The 16,186-nt window shown below is 42.6% G+C and overlaps 1 protein-coding gene across 1 annotated transcript; it reads left to right on the forward strand.

The window, feature by feature from the left end:
* Positions 1-157: 157 nt before the first annotated feature.
* Positions 158-15,599, forward strand: LOC146971655 (uncharacterized). Its single transcript, XM_085801079.1, has 11 exons — positions 158-308; positions 1,113-1,344; positions 1,440-2,452; positions 2,534-2,677; positions 5,043-5,120; positions 6,697-6,813; positions 12,440-12,589; positions 12,692-12,823; positions 13,417-13,569; positions 13,748-13,939; positions 14,566-15,599. Exons 2-11 carry the CDS (start codon positions 1,173-1,175, stop codon positions 14,668-14,670), a joined length of 2,256 nt encoding a protein of 751 aa, XP_085657205.1. The 5' UTR covers positions 158-308; positions 1,113-1,172; the 3' UTR covers positions 14,671-15,599.
* The last annotated feature ends 587 nt before the right edge of the window (positions 15,600-16,186 follow it).

Raw genomic sequence — 16,186 nt, forward strand, 5'->3', positions numbered from 1 at the left:
TATTTGTTGTTGATCATTATTGTATTGTATTGTATTGTACTCTATTTGTGGGTCTCAGCCAGCGTCAGTCCTCCCTCTGTTCACGCGGCACTAAACAGGTATGACTGATGACGTCAGAAAGGTGACACCCTCCTCTCCTCCCCTGCTCCGGTGTGTGGAGACGCGGCTCTGCTTCAGTTCCCGGTAGAGATTTTTTTTCTTTAGGAAACTTTTTCTATTTTAACTTTACACCTTGTTTTACTCGAGCCTCGCTGGTGACGATGCGGATTTCCTCGTCGCTTGACGGACTTTAACTCCTGCCTCGTCCGGTAAGTGAATCCCGGAGGGACTACGGACGTAACACGGCATTTAAACAAATAGTGTGTGCGTGTGTGTAGTGTGTGAAAGCTAAGTGAGTGTGTGTCAGTGAGCTGGCGTGAAGTCGGTGAGTAGCCTACTGGAGACAGTGCAGCTCCTCTCTCTCAGCCTGACGTTATTTGACGGTGACTCTCTGCACCACCGTGTCCTAAAAATAGCACTGGACAGACGACACTTCAACTAGTTTCCCAATGGAAACCCGCCGCGTGCGGTCCGCCGCTCCCGGAAAACACTACCGCTTCAAATAGTCTCGATCAAAGGTCATGTAAACCAGCAAGTATCACGTTTCTAAATCGTTTTCTCCACTTAAAATAGTCTTTATTTACACTTAAAGCCACTTGATGTTGCTGTAAAATGATTTCAGGATGTGTCATAGCCTCTTTGAGTTTTTTTCGCCCTGCGGAGGGGCGAGAGAGGCTCATGGAGAGACTGGGAGTTTGAAGAGAAAGTTTCATTCATGCACAGTTTTGACTGGACTCACTGTCAGCGTGGCCCAAGGTCGACGTGTCCCGCCCTGCGTGCAGGGAAACCAGTGTAAACACCCAGCCAGCTGTGAGCAGCTATAAACCAGGGGAGGGACAGGACCAAAACACCAAGTCAAATCTGTGGGGAGACGCTTTAACACGCCAGGCTGGTTGGATTAGATGCTGAACATAAACCAGTTCTATTTCCTGTATTAAAGCAGCCACTGATTGTTATTTTCAGTATGGATCATGTTTTCACCGCAGCTCTAAGTGCATCCTTTTAATCCACAGAGACGCTCCCGTATCAGTTGGACAACGGGAGGTGGAGTGTCATTCAACCCTCTGTCCGTGATGTCCTCCAGAAGAAAAAATGACCTGTGTCGAATATGTGGCGGCACTCTCCAGGGGAACCAAAGGCGCTGGCTGTTTGGGGGCCAAAATAAGAAGACGAGTCGTCCTCAGACCCCGACAGAGTCCTTAAGAGGAGGAAGCCTGTCCCAGTCCTCTCAGAGCAGCCCCTGGGGTGAGTCAGTCTGGAGCATAAAGAAATACAGAGAAGTTTTAGGTCACATATTGTTTGAATCTGGAGTCAGCCTCTTTCTATTTAACTCTTCACAGGCAGCACCATGTCTCTTGGATCCTTGGCATCTCTCTCTAAGTCCCAGCTTTCCCTGAGCTCCCCCTCCAAAAGCATGGATGTGCTCTCGGTGTTGACCCACATACTGGGGCAGTCTGTGACCCGGGGCAGCGGGCAGGGGGAGTTTGTGTGCGGCAAATGCGTATGCGCCCTGGAGCGAGTGTTCAAGTTCGACTCGGTGATAGCCAGGGTGAAGGTACTTTCGTCCGAGAGGCTTCAGAAGCTGACGCAAGAGAGGGACAAGATCAGACAGTGGGTGCGACAAAACTACCAGCTGAGACACCCACCGGAGAGACAGAGCGGAGGCAGCACCAGCGAGGAGGATGGGGAGGGGGAGAAGGAGGGCTACAGGGAGATGCTCAAGGAGAACATGGCCCTCTCAGGGTACGAGTGCTGGTCTGAGAAGTGGGACGCGTGTCCGTATTTTATTAAAACGGGTAAAAGATGTAGAAAGGGCAAAGGGTGTGAAGGCTGTGATTCCCTGCGGGTGTCCGACTCCGATTATGAGTCCGTTTGTGGGGTTCCTCGCCACGTACCTTTCCAACCCTTCTCCCCGTTGGCATGGTCGAGAGACAAATCGCAGAGCATGCCCCTCCACTGGCAGAGGGTGCCGTCCATCGGCTCCAGTCCGGCTTCACTGCTGGGATCCAATCTGTCCTTACAAGCCTCTTCCCGCACCGCGTCTGTTCAGTCCCTGGACTCTCTTGACGGCAACGATCCGTTCGACTCTCCAGGTGATCAGTCAGTCACCTTCATGCTGAAGGAGCTCAGAGGTATCGAGGGGAAGCCAGTCAGTTCACCGTCAGGGAGCAGGATCCCAGTCCTGGGCAGGAAGGACAGGAAGTACTCTGGAAAAAGCAGAGAGACGACGTCACCCATAGTGAACAGGGCGCTGAAGTTTGGGGACGTGGAGAACGGAGGGGACAACATGGATGAAGAGGACGGGGATGTCTTAACAGAGCTGAGGGATGAGTTTGTGCCTCTTCATCGACAGGTGAGGTTTTTCTCTTCCTGTTTAATCCTCATTGTGTAGTATCATCAACCATGTTTACCATGAGGTCACTTCCTGTTCCAGAGCGCCACTGGCAGGGTTCAGCACGCTGTCCAGCACCTGCGAGGCCAGCTGGACCAAGCTGTGTCCCGCATCAGGACCCTGGAGGCTGAGCTGAAACACGGGAAGAGCAAACCAGCTGAAGTCAACGGATCGGACTGGGCACCTGTGAGTGTTGATTTTGTTCTCCTGCACACTACAACAATCTGCTTACAAGTGGTTTAAAATCCAATTATTACACCATTCATTCAATCCAGGGCAAAATGTATACAAGAAGCAAAAGAAAAGATGCAAGATTGACACCAGATCTGCAACAATTAGTTTATCAAGTTGGCTGCGATTAAGCAAAAATGTTTCTACTGTAGTGTCTCAAATGTGAGGATTCGATGCTTGTGTTTTTTTACACACTATGATCAACCAAATATCTTTGGACTGTTGGTCCAACAAAACAAGACTCCTGAAAATGTTATATAGGTCCATGAAAACTTACACAGACAAAATAACAGCTGACTGATTAAAAATGATCGTGAGTTGAAGGAATTAGCCAGTGTCAAGGCAAGAAAGGGAAAAAAAAATCCAAAATGCAGTGAACATAGTGAGTAATAAAATTTGCATATTGATATTTTCTGAATATATAAAACTTAAAAAATGTAATGAAAGTGGAAAACAAAGATATGTATAAGTAAACCTCGACAATAGTCAAAATATATGTCCTAGCTGTCATCATGAGGGATAAATGCCTCCAGCCATTTCTTTTACCTGTAAAACACACTCAGGTCACGTGTCCAAACCGCTGCATCAGCACTGTGTGAATGTTGACCTAGCACAAATATAGCATTTTCACAGGAATGGAGGGTGGCTGCGCTGTGTTTTGTGTCCGTGGTAGGGTGTGTCCACGTTTCCAGATTTACAGGTGCACACTCTCTCTTTCTCTCTCGCACACGCACACGCACACGCACACACACACACACACACACACACACACACACACACACACACACACACACACACACACGTCTCTCTGGAATCTTCCCCGACCAGTGGAGTTTGCTCGGGGCTCTACAGTCTTATGAGAGAGTATATCATTATCAGGCCTTTCAGCTGCTTTGGAGTCCGCATGACCTCATCTCTGTCAGAACGAGGGACGCTAATGAGCACAAATGAATATTAGTGAGAATTGTGAGGAGTGGCAGCAGGTTTAAACCTGAGTTAAGTTTTGAGTTTTGAGTTTAATTTTTTTTCCCACAGCACTGCAGTTGAAGAACGCAGCAACAATAGACTTAACAGTTTAAACACAGCAACGGCAAAGACAACAATGCCCATCCACTGTTAAAACAGTTCTCATTACATTCAGCAGAGTCTGCACAGTGCACTACGTGATTTTGTTTCAGTGGAAACATGATTCATGTGAATAAAACACCAATAGCCTTAATCATCACTTTGTTAAGTTGATACAGTGAGCTTGCTAGAAGTCAGTTGCTTATTTACACATCCAGCAGTTACAGGGTGACATTTTTTGGCTGGTCTCTGATTGTGTCTGAGGTTTGGTGTTGAGCAGGGAGCAGTGGGATTTAAAACATTTAATTTTGCTCTGAACAGGTTGATGCAAAGTCTGGAAACAAAGTGAGTGAGAGCAAGTTGTAAAATCAAAACACGGAGCTGTATGAAGCTAAAACCCTCTGTGAGCTGAGGGAAGGAGTTGGATGGAAAATTGGAAATTCAAAGAGGCAAATTCAAAGTGTTGGAAGTGGAACTGTAACATAGGACATATTAAAAAAGTGTGAGCTAAAATGTAAAATAAAATAATGCAAGTTTAATTGGCGCAATGTAGGCTATTTAAAAATTGTTATAATAAGGCAGGACATTCCTGACTTGGAGCCATTTGTAAAATGAAGCAAAGGAGTAAGTAAATGTTTACCATAATTACATTCATCACTAATAAATCAATTAATTGTTTTTGCCCTGTGAAGTATAACAGTTAAAAATCACTTAGTTGAGTAATGCTTTGTAAGATGGAGAAAAAAAAGATTAGAATTGAATATTGTCTGTTCCCTTAGTCCAAAGTAGCCTAATGTTTTGTGTTTCCCTTTTCCAAAGGTCAAAGTTTACAATTATATAACATTATGCAGCAAGTTTCTGCTTGAAGAATGGCTGACAGGATTAATCCATCATAGATGCTGATAATTTGTCTGTTGATTAACTAATTGATTGGATCTCATGTTGATATTCCTCTAACAGTGGTATCAAAGAGCATATTTTTATCAGTAGAGGCTTAGGTACTGTTTTAGAGATTATAGAAACCCAGTGGAGCTGCAACAATTTTCAATTCAATTTACAAATTTTCCAACTGAAAAAAATGTTATTTAATGAGTTCAATGAGTTTTTAGTTTTATGATATAATAAATGTTTTTAGTTATGAAAAGAATTGTCAGTTGCAGTCCTAAAACCTAGACACAAACTCAGAGCAGAGTTGTTGTGTTGATTCCACATTTTGATGCCGCTCCATGACCATTTGTTCCCGTCTTTCCTCCAGCTGGTCCAGGAGGAGGGCAGAGGTTTCCTGCTGCAGAGCCTCAGTCACTCCCTGCACAGCCGGGAGCGTCTGATCCAGGTGGGTGAGGTGATGAGGGGAGACAGGACTCAGTCATGCACACACAGCAGTGAGCTCCTCTGCCACAGCCCCGGCTCTGGCTCAGAGCTGACTGGAATGTAGTTTGTCTTTGAAGTTGCTGGGTGCCCTTAAAGTGGCAGCACCAAAAAAACGTGCGTTTGCTTCGCTTTATGTGTTCGTCACGTTTTACTGGTGACAGACAGTGTGTCGTCTTCAGCTGGAAATGTTACTGTGCTTATTTTTAGCTGCTATGTTGACAGTTGGTTTTTAGTTTCAATGTGTTGCTCCAGTCTGGATGAATGTAACAGCTAAATGATTAACGATAAGACCATCCAATCAGAGGTCAGAGATGACAAAAGACTTTCTTATCCCACCAAATTGTTCTTAAATGAACTGCAGCCCTTACATCACTAATAGAGGGAACTCCTGTTTTTAGCAGGTGCAACATGAACAACAACTCAGAGGTTTGATACCACGTTTTCCTGACCAAGATAGTAGCTGAGGTTAGCTGGGAACGAAGACTGAAAACAGGTGGAAGCTACGACACAAAACACAAAAGGAGATTTTATTTAGTGATATTCATAGGTGCTGGTAGATGGACTTACCTTAGCACAGAGCTTGGCTAGCCATTTCCCTCTCTTTCCAGCCTTTATGCTAAGCTAAGATAACCACCTGTAAGCTCTTACTTCATTTTTACTATAGAGCTTAGATTGGGCAACGAAACATAGAGCCCCACCCTACATGATCCAAGCCTAAGGCAACCCATTAACTAGATATTTATTTGACAGAGATTGGTCTAAATCTGACGTTTTTTTAATGATCTTGTTTTTGATTAAAGTTTCAAATTACAATTCCAACTTGTTTGAATGACAGGAATCTGTTCAGAGGAGATTTTAATGAGCGAAACACTGAGGTGAAGCTGTTTACACTATAACTCTATAAACTCTCTCTTTGTTGTAACCTAATTGTATTGAACAGTTAAACCTTATTACTATTTCTGGTTATCATACAATAGGTTAGCCCATGTTAACTTCAAGCCACAAATCTTTGTGTTTTCTTCCGACAAACTGTGCAGTTAGTTAGAAAATACACCTAAAACTGACCCTAAATGTTTATAACAAATGAACAAGTGTATCAGAAGTTCAGGAGTTTTCTTTTTGCTTTACATCCTCTCTGAACCTGTGCAGTGAGTCTTGTGGTTTTAAACTGAATTGCACAGGTTTCAACAGATTTGGCTTTCAGGGTGTGTAGACAGGTAATAAATGAGGCTGATGGAGCTGTGGATTTATGACAGCGCTGTCTGATGTTTGTAGTGGTTCTCATTTGCATTCATATCAGCTTGGCTCTGGCCTCTACATGAAGAGACTTTCCCTCGGCTTATTAATCAGGAATCAACACACAAGGGTGTGTTGATTCCTTCGTGAAATGGCTTCATAAACCTTGAAGCTTAAGCTCATGTTAAAATGTCCAAATCAGACACACCACAGTTTAAATGTTTTCCCCCCACACTCATGTGCTGTTACATGAGTGTGTTTGCTCCATTGCACTAAGCAGACAGATATTTCCTTTCTTCCAGGAGTGTATGGGTCTGATCAGACGACTGTGTGTGGAAGAGGGTGCCGGCGCCGAGCTGGCCAGCAAGCTGACTGAGAAACTGACCGAGAACCTGAAGGAAATTCTCTCTGACAACAAGGTTAGAGCTGACGTTGCCCTGTTTGATCCTGACACTAAACTATAACTCTGGGATTGTTTAACCTGTAACTATGTTTTGCGGTGTAAATGATTGACATGGACAAAAATCTTTACAACCAGCCTGCCACAGAGTGACAATGCTACACCCAGCGACCACTAAACAGCTGCTACAATGTTGTATCATGGTACAACAAATGACTACAACAAACCATATTGTTGTCATTGGCTTGTATGAGACTGTTGCCGAATCACAGTGTCAGCCCAGACCATTCGGGCCTTACTCTTTCTATTTATGGTCTATGTATAAATATGAATAAGAGCTGAACTAAATTATTATGAACAGTGAATTTAACAGACGCACTTAGCCACTTGATGCAGCAGTACACGAGCAACATGGTAAAATCCCCCTTATTGTCAGTGGTGGCCCCTAACAGTGTCATATAATGGCTGTTCCTGTCTAAACAAAAAGGATCTTACTCTTCAATAAAGGTCTGTTCGTAACAATCCTTTCCATTATGCTGTTAGACACATAGAAGAATCACACTCTGAAACTGGCAGAGGCAAAAACAAGAGCTACGAGGGGCAGTTTCCCAGCCAGACATTAAGGCGAGCTCTGGACTTAATCAGCCTTTTAATACAGCCTAACAGAAATATCCTTTCTCGATCATGGTTTTCAATAGTCTTAGACTTCGCCTAGTCCTGAATAAACAAAGCTGGTTTCCTGAAGGAAGATTAGGGCTACCCCAGGACTAAATGAGGCTTAGGCAGATTTAACTTCAGATGTTGTGTATTAAAGAGGATACAGTACATGGATTATTTGGCGTACATCAATGAAGATCAGGGAATACCACGGGCTAGACAAGTTCTTGCTGACAGACGTGACCCATGGTAATGTTTCTCAAAATTGTAGTCTTTTCCGGGTCTATTCCATGTTTCGTAGGCAACTAATTCAGACTAGCACAGGTGGATTTAACTGTTGTTCCCAATTGTACAACATCATTTGGACAGTCTGCCTTCTCAGTAAAAGGGGTTAACCTATGGAACACTTTACCCACTCACCTGAAACTGGAGACTGATACAAACTCTTTTAACAGAGGTCTAAAAGCATGGTTAAAAGCAAAACAACAATGCCCACATGTATAAATATGGACTTTTTCATTGCTACTATTATTACTGTTACGATCATGATTTATGTTTGCTCTCCTTTCGTTGATCTTGTGCTCTGTATTTTTAGATTAGTATTCTACTGTTGTGATGTTGTGTCATGCACTTGGTTTTATCTCATACTGTTGATATTACGCTCTGGACTGGTGTTGAAAAATAGCACATGTGCTAAAAACACCCAAGCAAAGCATCTGGTCTGTCCACTGGAACAGTCTCAATGTATTTGTGATGTCCATATCAAATAAATAAACATAACATAACATAACATTTTATTTAATTCATAGTCTAGGTGCAGTCTCTAATTAGTCTGCATTTCAGAAAGACATTTAATTAAAGCCTACCTATACTCTTAGAGACGAAAAAAGCACAAGGCTTACTTCAGGCACTCACGCGCAGGAGACAAGGTGATGCGTAAAAAGCCTTTAATTAATCAGGGCATGGATACAAAAGAACGCCGACCGGTTTCGACCGACACGGTCTTCTTCAGGGCGTGGATCAAGGATCAGAGTCACAGGTGGGAGTCTCTTAAATAAACTCTGTGGGTGGGCCAATGGCTGGCTGCTAATCAAAAAACAATAGATGATAAATTAATACAGGTAAACAATTACATTGTGCGTATCAACCAAAGAATATAATAATCAAGAATATATGTAAATCAAAGATTCTATAATCAACGAATAATAAAGAATAATAAAGAGGGCTATATTTATAGACAATAAGGACATACCAAACAAATAAGGAGAAATATACCCACATTGAATAGTCTTGAGCAAAGAAAATGTGGGGAAGCAAAGAAAAACGAAGAAACTTAGTAAATCCAACTTGGGCAAATCGTGACGATATCAAGTGAATATATTAAAAATGGGTGTGTCGAAAAATACATGATTACAGTAAATCACAGGAGAATTATCACAAGCAATATAAAGTTATCAACATAACATCACATCAGGGTTGTCAAATCATCGTGGAAAAGAAAATGTAAATAACACTATAAAGTGTCAATGTAAAAAAGTATATTATAGATGGGTGTATCACTGAGGACATGATTAAATTGCAAACATGATTATCACAGGCAGCGAAACGTACATGAAGGCAGTTATAGGAAGGGTCTAAAATCTATCTCCTCGTTCAGGCCTGGGTGTATCAAGGCATCAAACTGGAAAATCCAAAATGTTTCTCTTTGGAGGAGTTTTTGGAGGCGATCTCCTCCTCTGATAGACTGCTCTATCGTATCTATTCCCTCCGCTCTTAAAAGACTGTCATTGCCATTGTGATGGCTGTTAAAGTGGCGTGCCATAGGGTAATCAACATTATTTGTCCTTATGGCATATTTATGTTCCGCCACCCTGTCTTTAAGACGCCTTTTTGTGCGTCCTACATAAAAACACTTGCAAGGGCATGTCAGTCTGTAGACGACATGCGTAGAGTTGCAGTTGATAAAGTGTTTGTTTTTATGTTTTTCTCCTGTTCTGAGATTGGCAAATTCTTTTTGTTGTATAATGTTGCCACAATGATTACAGTTAGTTTGTAAACACTTATATGTGCCCACAGGTCTTTTAAGCCATTGTCTATCTCTTCTGGGGGGGAGATAGCTGTGGGTAAGTTTATCCTGAATAGAGGGAGCTCGTCTGTAGTGGAAGGAGGGGGGATGCTGAAAAACTTCTTTTAGGGAGGGATCACTCCTAAGTATATCCCAGTTGGATAGAATGATCTGCCTGATGGACTGGGCTTGTTGGCTGAAGCGTGTGCCAAAACTTATACCTAAACGATCTCTCTTCTGTTTTTTAGATGGCTCCAAGAGATGTTGTCGTCTAATGGAGGCTGCCTTAGTCTGGGCAGCAGAGACTACTGTTTTTTTATAAGATCTATCTGTGAAACGTTTGGTCATGTGTTGAGCCTGTATCTGGAAATCAGAGTCTTGGTCACAGATCCTCCTTATCCTTTGGAATTGCCCAAAAGGAATGTTGTTTTTAATGTGCTGAGGATGAAAGGAGTCATAATGCAGCAAGGAGTTACGGTCTGTGGGTTTTCTGTATAAAGTAGTGTGCAAATTATTGTCAGCCCCTTTATAAATCAATAAATCCAGGAAACTGATCTTGTCTTTGGAATACTCCACAGACAAGTTAATGTTCTCATTGGTATCATTCAAATATTTGTGAAAATCAATCAGGTCAGTATGACACCCTTTAAACAGAAGGAAAATATCATCAATAAATCGTACATACAGTTTGATATGATCTCTGAAAAGATTCTTTTCTGGATTGAGGATGAACTCTGACTCCCAGAGTCCCAGATACAGACAGGCATATTCTGGGGCAAAGCTGGCTCCCATACTTGTACCTTTGCATTGCTTAAACAATTTGTCTTGAAACAGGAAAACATTGTTATTCAACACCCATTCTGTAAGTTCTATTAGGAAACCTGTAGGGGGCACCTCACCCTCTCTGTCTGAGAGGTAATGATTGACTGCTCTGAGGCCATCTGAATGATCAATGTTTGTGTAAAGTGCCTCTACATCCATAGTAACCATATAGTCCCAGGGAATATCATGCACTTGGTCTAACTTATTTAAAACATCAGTAGTATCTTTGACATATGAAGGTAAATTCAGGACATATGGTTTTAAAAAATAGTCAATATATTGAGATGCCGGTTCTGTTATAGTTCCATTAGCAGCCACTATGGGTCGGCCAGGCGGGTTGTCCTTAGGTTCTTTATGCACCTTAGGCAGCATATAGAAAGTAGCTAGTCTGGGATGTTCACATGAAAGGAAGCTTTGTTCCGCCGTGTTGATCCAACCACTGTCTCTGGCTCTGATAAGAAGAGCATCGAGTTGTTCTTTCATAGAGGGTAAGGGGTTGGTAGAGAGTTCTGTGTAATAAATAGTGTTTTGTAATTGGCGGTGGGCTTCTTGAATGTACTTATCATAATGCCAGACTATAACCGCTCCTCCTTTGTCTGCCCTTTTTATAATTATTTCTTTATTCTGTTGCAGTTCTTGTAGGGCTTTTTGTTCTGGAGGGGTCAAATTGTGCCTATAGGTGGGCGGGTGAGGTTTATCAAACAATTTCTGAACATCATAGTCCACTTTTTTTGTAAAAGCCACTAGGCTGGGGTTGTTATTCAAGGGAAAAAATTGGGACTTAGGTTTAAAAGACTTTACTGTAAAGGATGAGTGTTGAGAGATGTGGTCTCCCGATTGCTTCTGTGAGTACCATAATTTCAGGTGCATGTTTCTATAAAATTTGAAGAGATCTATTCTAGTGTCAAAGTGATTTGTATTGTGTGTGGGGGCAAAAGATAAGCCCTTAGAGAGTACCTTAACTTGTGGTGTGGACAAAACCACCGGAGAGATGTTGATGACGGTGCTTATTGCATGGGGTGAGGCCGGTTCCGCAGTCCCGTCCTGCGCGTCCACTCCTGCTGCTGGCCTTTTTTCCCTCTTCTTCCGTCCCCTGCGGGTTTTGCGTGCGGGGGTCGTGTGTGGAGGGGGGGCCACTCTTCCTCCAAAAAAGACGATCTCGTGGGTTGGGATGATGGTGTGCCGGGTTGGTGAAGCTCATCTTCACTGCCAGTGAGGTTGAAAGACACACTCCTGCTCCGTGTTGAGGATTGCGGGCGCTGGTAGGAGCGCGCGCGCGCGTGCGTCTTGGTCCGCTAAACCCAACGATTGCTACCTATACTCTTGTCCCAATTCCAACCCTGTCTGGGAAACCGCCCCTTAGAGGACATGGTTTGACATGGACAAACATTTCAGCAGCTGTCTCGTGGTGACAGGGGAGGCTGTTCTTGCTCAGTACTAGACTTGATGCATAGATCTTTGTCTTAATTACTTATTTATACCCCAAAAACATGGAGAAAATAAGGGCCATGTTCAAAATCCCTGAGTCATCATTTAAGTGTTAACTGCTGAGTCAACTTATGGCGACATACAGTGTAATACGCTCACACTGAAGCAAAGCAGGTATCAGCACAAGCAGACATTGGCTGACAGTCATCAGACTGAGTCCTCCTGTCCCTGAAGGCGTTTGTGTTTGCAGAGCAATTCTCTTGGTCTTTTTTTTTCTTTTGGTTTGTTTTGTTTGATATGCCTCAGGCCTATCAGAAAGTTTAACCAGTCTAACAGCAGCATGTCAGTTATTTCCTCTGGCTTTGTTGAAAGAAATATAGATTACACACTGTGTTTTGGAGTACTCTGTTGTTTCTGGCCTTGTCATAGGCAACAAGTTAAGATAAAGCACAGATAAGAGCGACAAATGATTTTAAACAAACAGTAAAATGCCAGTTTTTATTTCCCTTAGCTCAAGAAGACATCTGTCTTGTTGCAAATGTCTTGTTTTATTTGACCACGAGTCTGAAACCCAATTTCAGTAGATTATATTCAGTTTACATGGGTAATAAATAGAATTAAATGTGAAATATTTGTCTAAAATGTAGATTATAACAGGTTCTGTGCTCTGCAGGCTGCCCTGAAGACTCTGAGGTCTGAAATGACGGAGAAGGAGAAGGGCTTGGAGAACGAGATCGAGGCTCTGAGGAAGGCTGGAAGAGACCGAGAGAAAGACCTCAACACACTCAACGCCGTGCTGCAGTGCAACCAGGATATTATCAACGTAAAAAACAAACGCACACACCCACATTCTTACTACACTTGTACTTTGTCCCCTTGCTTCAGGTTTTATTTAGACAGAGCTGCATTTTTATGCTTACTCCAGGACCTACGGGTGGCTCTGGGGGAGAGGGACCAGCAGCTGAAGGAGAGGGAGGTGTGGAGGCAGAGGGACCAGGCCCTGGCCACTGTCCTGCAGGAGAAGGAGGTTCTGATCCGCTGCCTCAAAGATGAGCAGGTGACACACGTAGATGAGGAGTTGTTCTCATCAAAGACTGTCAATGTTCAACCACTATGATCCAAATGTGAGAAGATCTGAGCTGATAAAGATCTTAATTTGCCCATTAATATGCCCATTACAGGGGCATAAAAGCTTTAGCAGGTGCAGCAGGGCTATAAGAACTTTGTCATCCTCAGTTTTGTCTCTTAAACAAGAGTGTTAGAGGCTGAAAAAACACCATCAGCTTAGGTTTTGGAAAAAAATTAGTCTAGATGTTTTCAGCACTTGAGAAATGTTACTCAAAACAAAAATAATTCTTTAGAGTAAATCGCAAGATAAATCGAACATGTCATTTAAGGAGACTACAAAATAGTTTGGCCTAGTCATGTATGTGTCATGTTATAATCCATATTGGGATATAAAGTGACACTTGTTGGTTTAACTTATTCCACCTTTCAAAGGAAGCTGCAGAGCTTCCACTCTCTGCCTCACTGAATGAGCCTCTGCTCTCTGTCCTCTCTGTCTCCTCTGGCAGACGAGGTTAGTCAGTAAATATTGACTTCAGTGACCACGGGGGAAACTTTGACTCACAGCAGCTCCCTCTCCTACAGGCTCGTTCCGACTCTGTGACTGGTCAGGGGATGGCCGGGGGCGGAGCAGAGCAATCGGCCTTGTGGAAGCAAATGGAGGCAAACAGCACCACCTTGTGCCAGGAGGTCACCCAGCTCACCACGGCCCTGCAGGAATACCAGGACATGGTGCAGGTGAGATGCTGGGAGTTTTAACCAGGAAAGATTCTTATTATTCTGAATCAAGAATGACTTTCCCCCTTCACCTCCTCCCTCTTGATGTTGCTGTTGTTGTGTTGTCATATTTAATTTGAAGACCAACAACAGATCTTAGTCCCTCCAACTTTCCTCTTGTATTTGTGTTTTTCTCCAGAAGCAGCAGGGGAGTCACAGTCAGACGGTGTCGTCTCTGACTGATGAACTCCGAGCCACTCGGCAGGAGCTGAGGGAGAAAGAGAAGGGGAAGAAGGAGGCTGACAGAGCCTGGCAGAACATCAGAGAGGAGAGACATAGGGAGGAGAGGAAACTGAGGGACAGTCTGGAGAAGAGAGACAAACTCATAGAGGTAAAGTGCAGGAATCTGCTGCTTATCATATCATCAGACTTGACCGAAAGGTTTTGGGAACTGTTTGCTTCCATTGACAAATTGCACTCATGTTGTTCTTTGGTTAATGACAGAAAAACTCTACCCCTCTCACTTTCTTTCATCCACGTCTTCTGACAGAAAAAGCAGCCACACAAAGCCTAACATTTTAATGTGATAGTTCAGGTTATGTGGGCTGTGTGTGTTATCTGGAGCACAATCAGATCATCACAGTGCCCGTTAGGAGAGACCGTAGGAAACACTAGCAGCTCTCTGTGCTGCTGTGTATGGGAGAAGATGTGTTTTAGACTCTTTAAAAGCACTCACTGAAACAATATAATATCTGTTTAAATGTCAAAGACCTCATGTATATTTTCAGAAGGTTATCACCGTCAAAACAACACTTTTCATTTGGTACTACATTGTTTCACCTGTTGAACTACTGTCTGTCTGAATCAGAGTCAGCTTTATTCATCAGCTATGTGCACACAAACTAGGAACTGGACTCCAGTTAACCATTAATAGTAATACTTGGATATAAACAGATACAGATACAAACATTGTTTTTATTCTAAACTGACTGAGATCTTTATTTCTCTCCTGTGCAGCAAATCCTGTTGGACGCCGAGGAGCGGGACAATCTGCTCAGAGAGCTGCAGCAGAACCTGCAGAACAAATGTGAACCTGTGACGGCCGTCAAACACACACTGTGACAGGGAGAGGAGGTACCGGACGTAAACTAACAGCACATAGTGGGAGGAGTACTAAGCACTTTCTGCACCACCTCACTGCCTCTACAACATATTTATCGTGGTGTACATTAAGTCTATTTATATTCATCTCTCCACTTGTTTTTTTTTTTTGTTTTTTTTTAGGTTTGCGTTCGCAGACTTATGTTACTGGAAGGAAAGTTTATTTTCCCACAATTACCAGTGAACTCTGTTGGAGTGAATCAGTGGTTTCAGACTTTGGAGAATCATTTTGGAGAGATCGGGTGTAGCTGCATGATTCATACTTGATTTAAAAACCACCAGGTTGCTGTATCTAGTTAATTTTAATGTAATGGGTCTAATGGCAAGGCAGTGCTGAGATTACATTTCACGCAGTGTGACTGTTGCTGATATGTTTCTGAATGGTGTGATTGATTGATTGTTAGTGGATCCGACTAATTAATTTGGTCTCATTAAGTACCTTATTCTGTGAAGCTCTTTGGTGTGTCTTGTGTTTGTCTTTTTTACTTTGTCAGTGGGAATCTGCCAGTTTTTTGTTTACAGGGCTGACTTCATGCTCACAGAAGGGAATACATAGGACCAAAATAATATTTTTAACCGGTTTCATTTTCTGCTTTTATATGTGTCACTTTTTTTCCTTCGGTACTATTCTCAGTGATCTTCAGTGTTTATGTATCTTGTATTTTTAGCCTGGGATGTATGCATTTTTTTTGTTTTTAGCTCAAGAGAATTAAACACTCTGATCCAAGCTATTTATGTCGTTAGATGTTTTTATTTCACTAACCATCATAGATGCCTTCAAATGTTTCTGTCAATTATGTCTTTAGATGATTTATGTTATGATCACAACTTGTAATAATATATAAATGGAAAAGGATCCATGCTACAATACCCAGGACTAGGGCTGCATGGTATGCAAAAAGCATTGTATTGTGATCCCCAACATGCCCCAATGTGATGAGAATTGGCCATATTTGATTTTGATTACATGGCAGAGGAGGCCAGTCAGAAGCTGCAAATTCAAAACACTGTGTTGTTGTGAATTTGCTGAATTCAGCTCAAAACTGAATGGATTTTAACTTAAAAGTGCTGTTCAGTTCCATCTTTAATTTCCTCAACTGCCATTAGCAAAAGCTCTGTGATTGGACATTTCCCGCCACAAAGAAAAAAATTGTCTAAAAACCATAGCTAAAAACACAAAATGACTACAGAAAAGGACAAATGACACAACTTATTTCCTCTTGCCTGCTGTCCTTTAGACATTGGTCAGGGTCTTCTACATGTCTGTGCCTGGGGCCCCATTGTTTCATGATCTGGCCATGCTTGGACTTTTCATTAAAAAAAAAAAATAGCCAAATGATTATAAAAAAAAAACATTTTCTAGCAGTATGTATCTGCATGTGGCTCTCTTTGTCAGTGTGCTTCATCAGCAGCACTGTGATAAATTAGAAAGTGTTGATTGACAGCGCCCCCTGTCGTGATCTCACTGTCCAATCAC

Source organism: Trachurus japonicus, chromosome 16, assembly GCF_045865225.1.
Source record: "Trachurus japonicus isolate A0001 chromosome 16, Traja_1.0".
Classification (NCBI taxonomy): Eukaryota; Metazoa; Chordata; class Actinopteri; order Carangiformes; family Carangidae; genus Trachurus; species Trachurus japonicus.

What these genes read in the sequence shown, in the direction of transcription:
- LOC146971655 (XM_085801079.1), top strand. Translation starts at nt 1,173, where the DNA reads ATGTCCTCCAGAAGAAAAAATGACCTGTGTCGAATATGTGGCGGCACT. An exon ending in TTGTGCCTCTTCATCGACAG is followed by an intron (nt 2,453 to 2,533) that starts GTGAGGTTTTTC and finishes TTCCTGTTCCAG; the next exon opens with AGCGCCACTGGCAGGGTTCA. An exon ending in AATACCAGGACATGGTGCAG is followed by an intron (nt 13,570 to 13,747) that starts GTGAGATGCTGG and finishes GTTTTTCTCCAG; the next exon opens with AAGCAGCAGGGGAGTCACAG.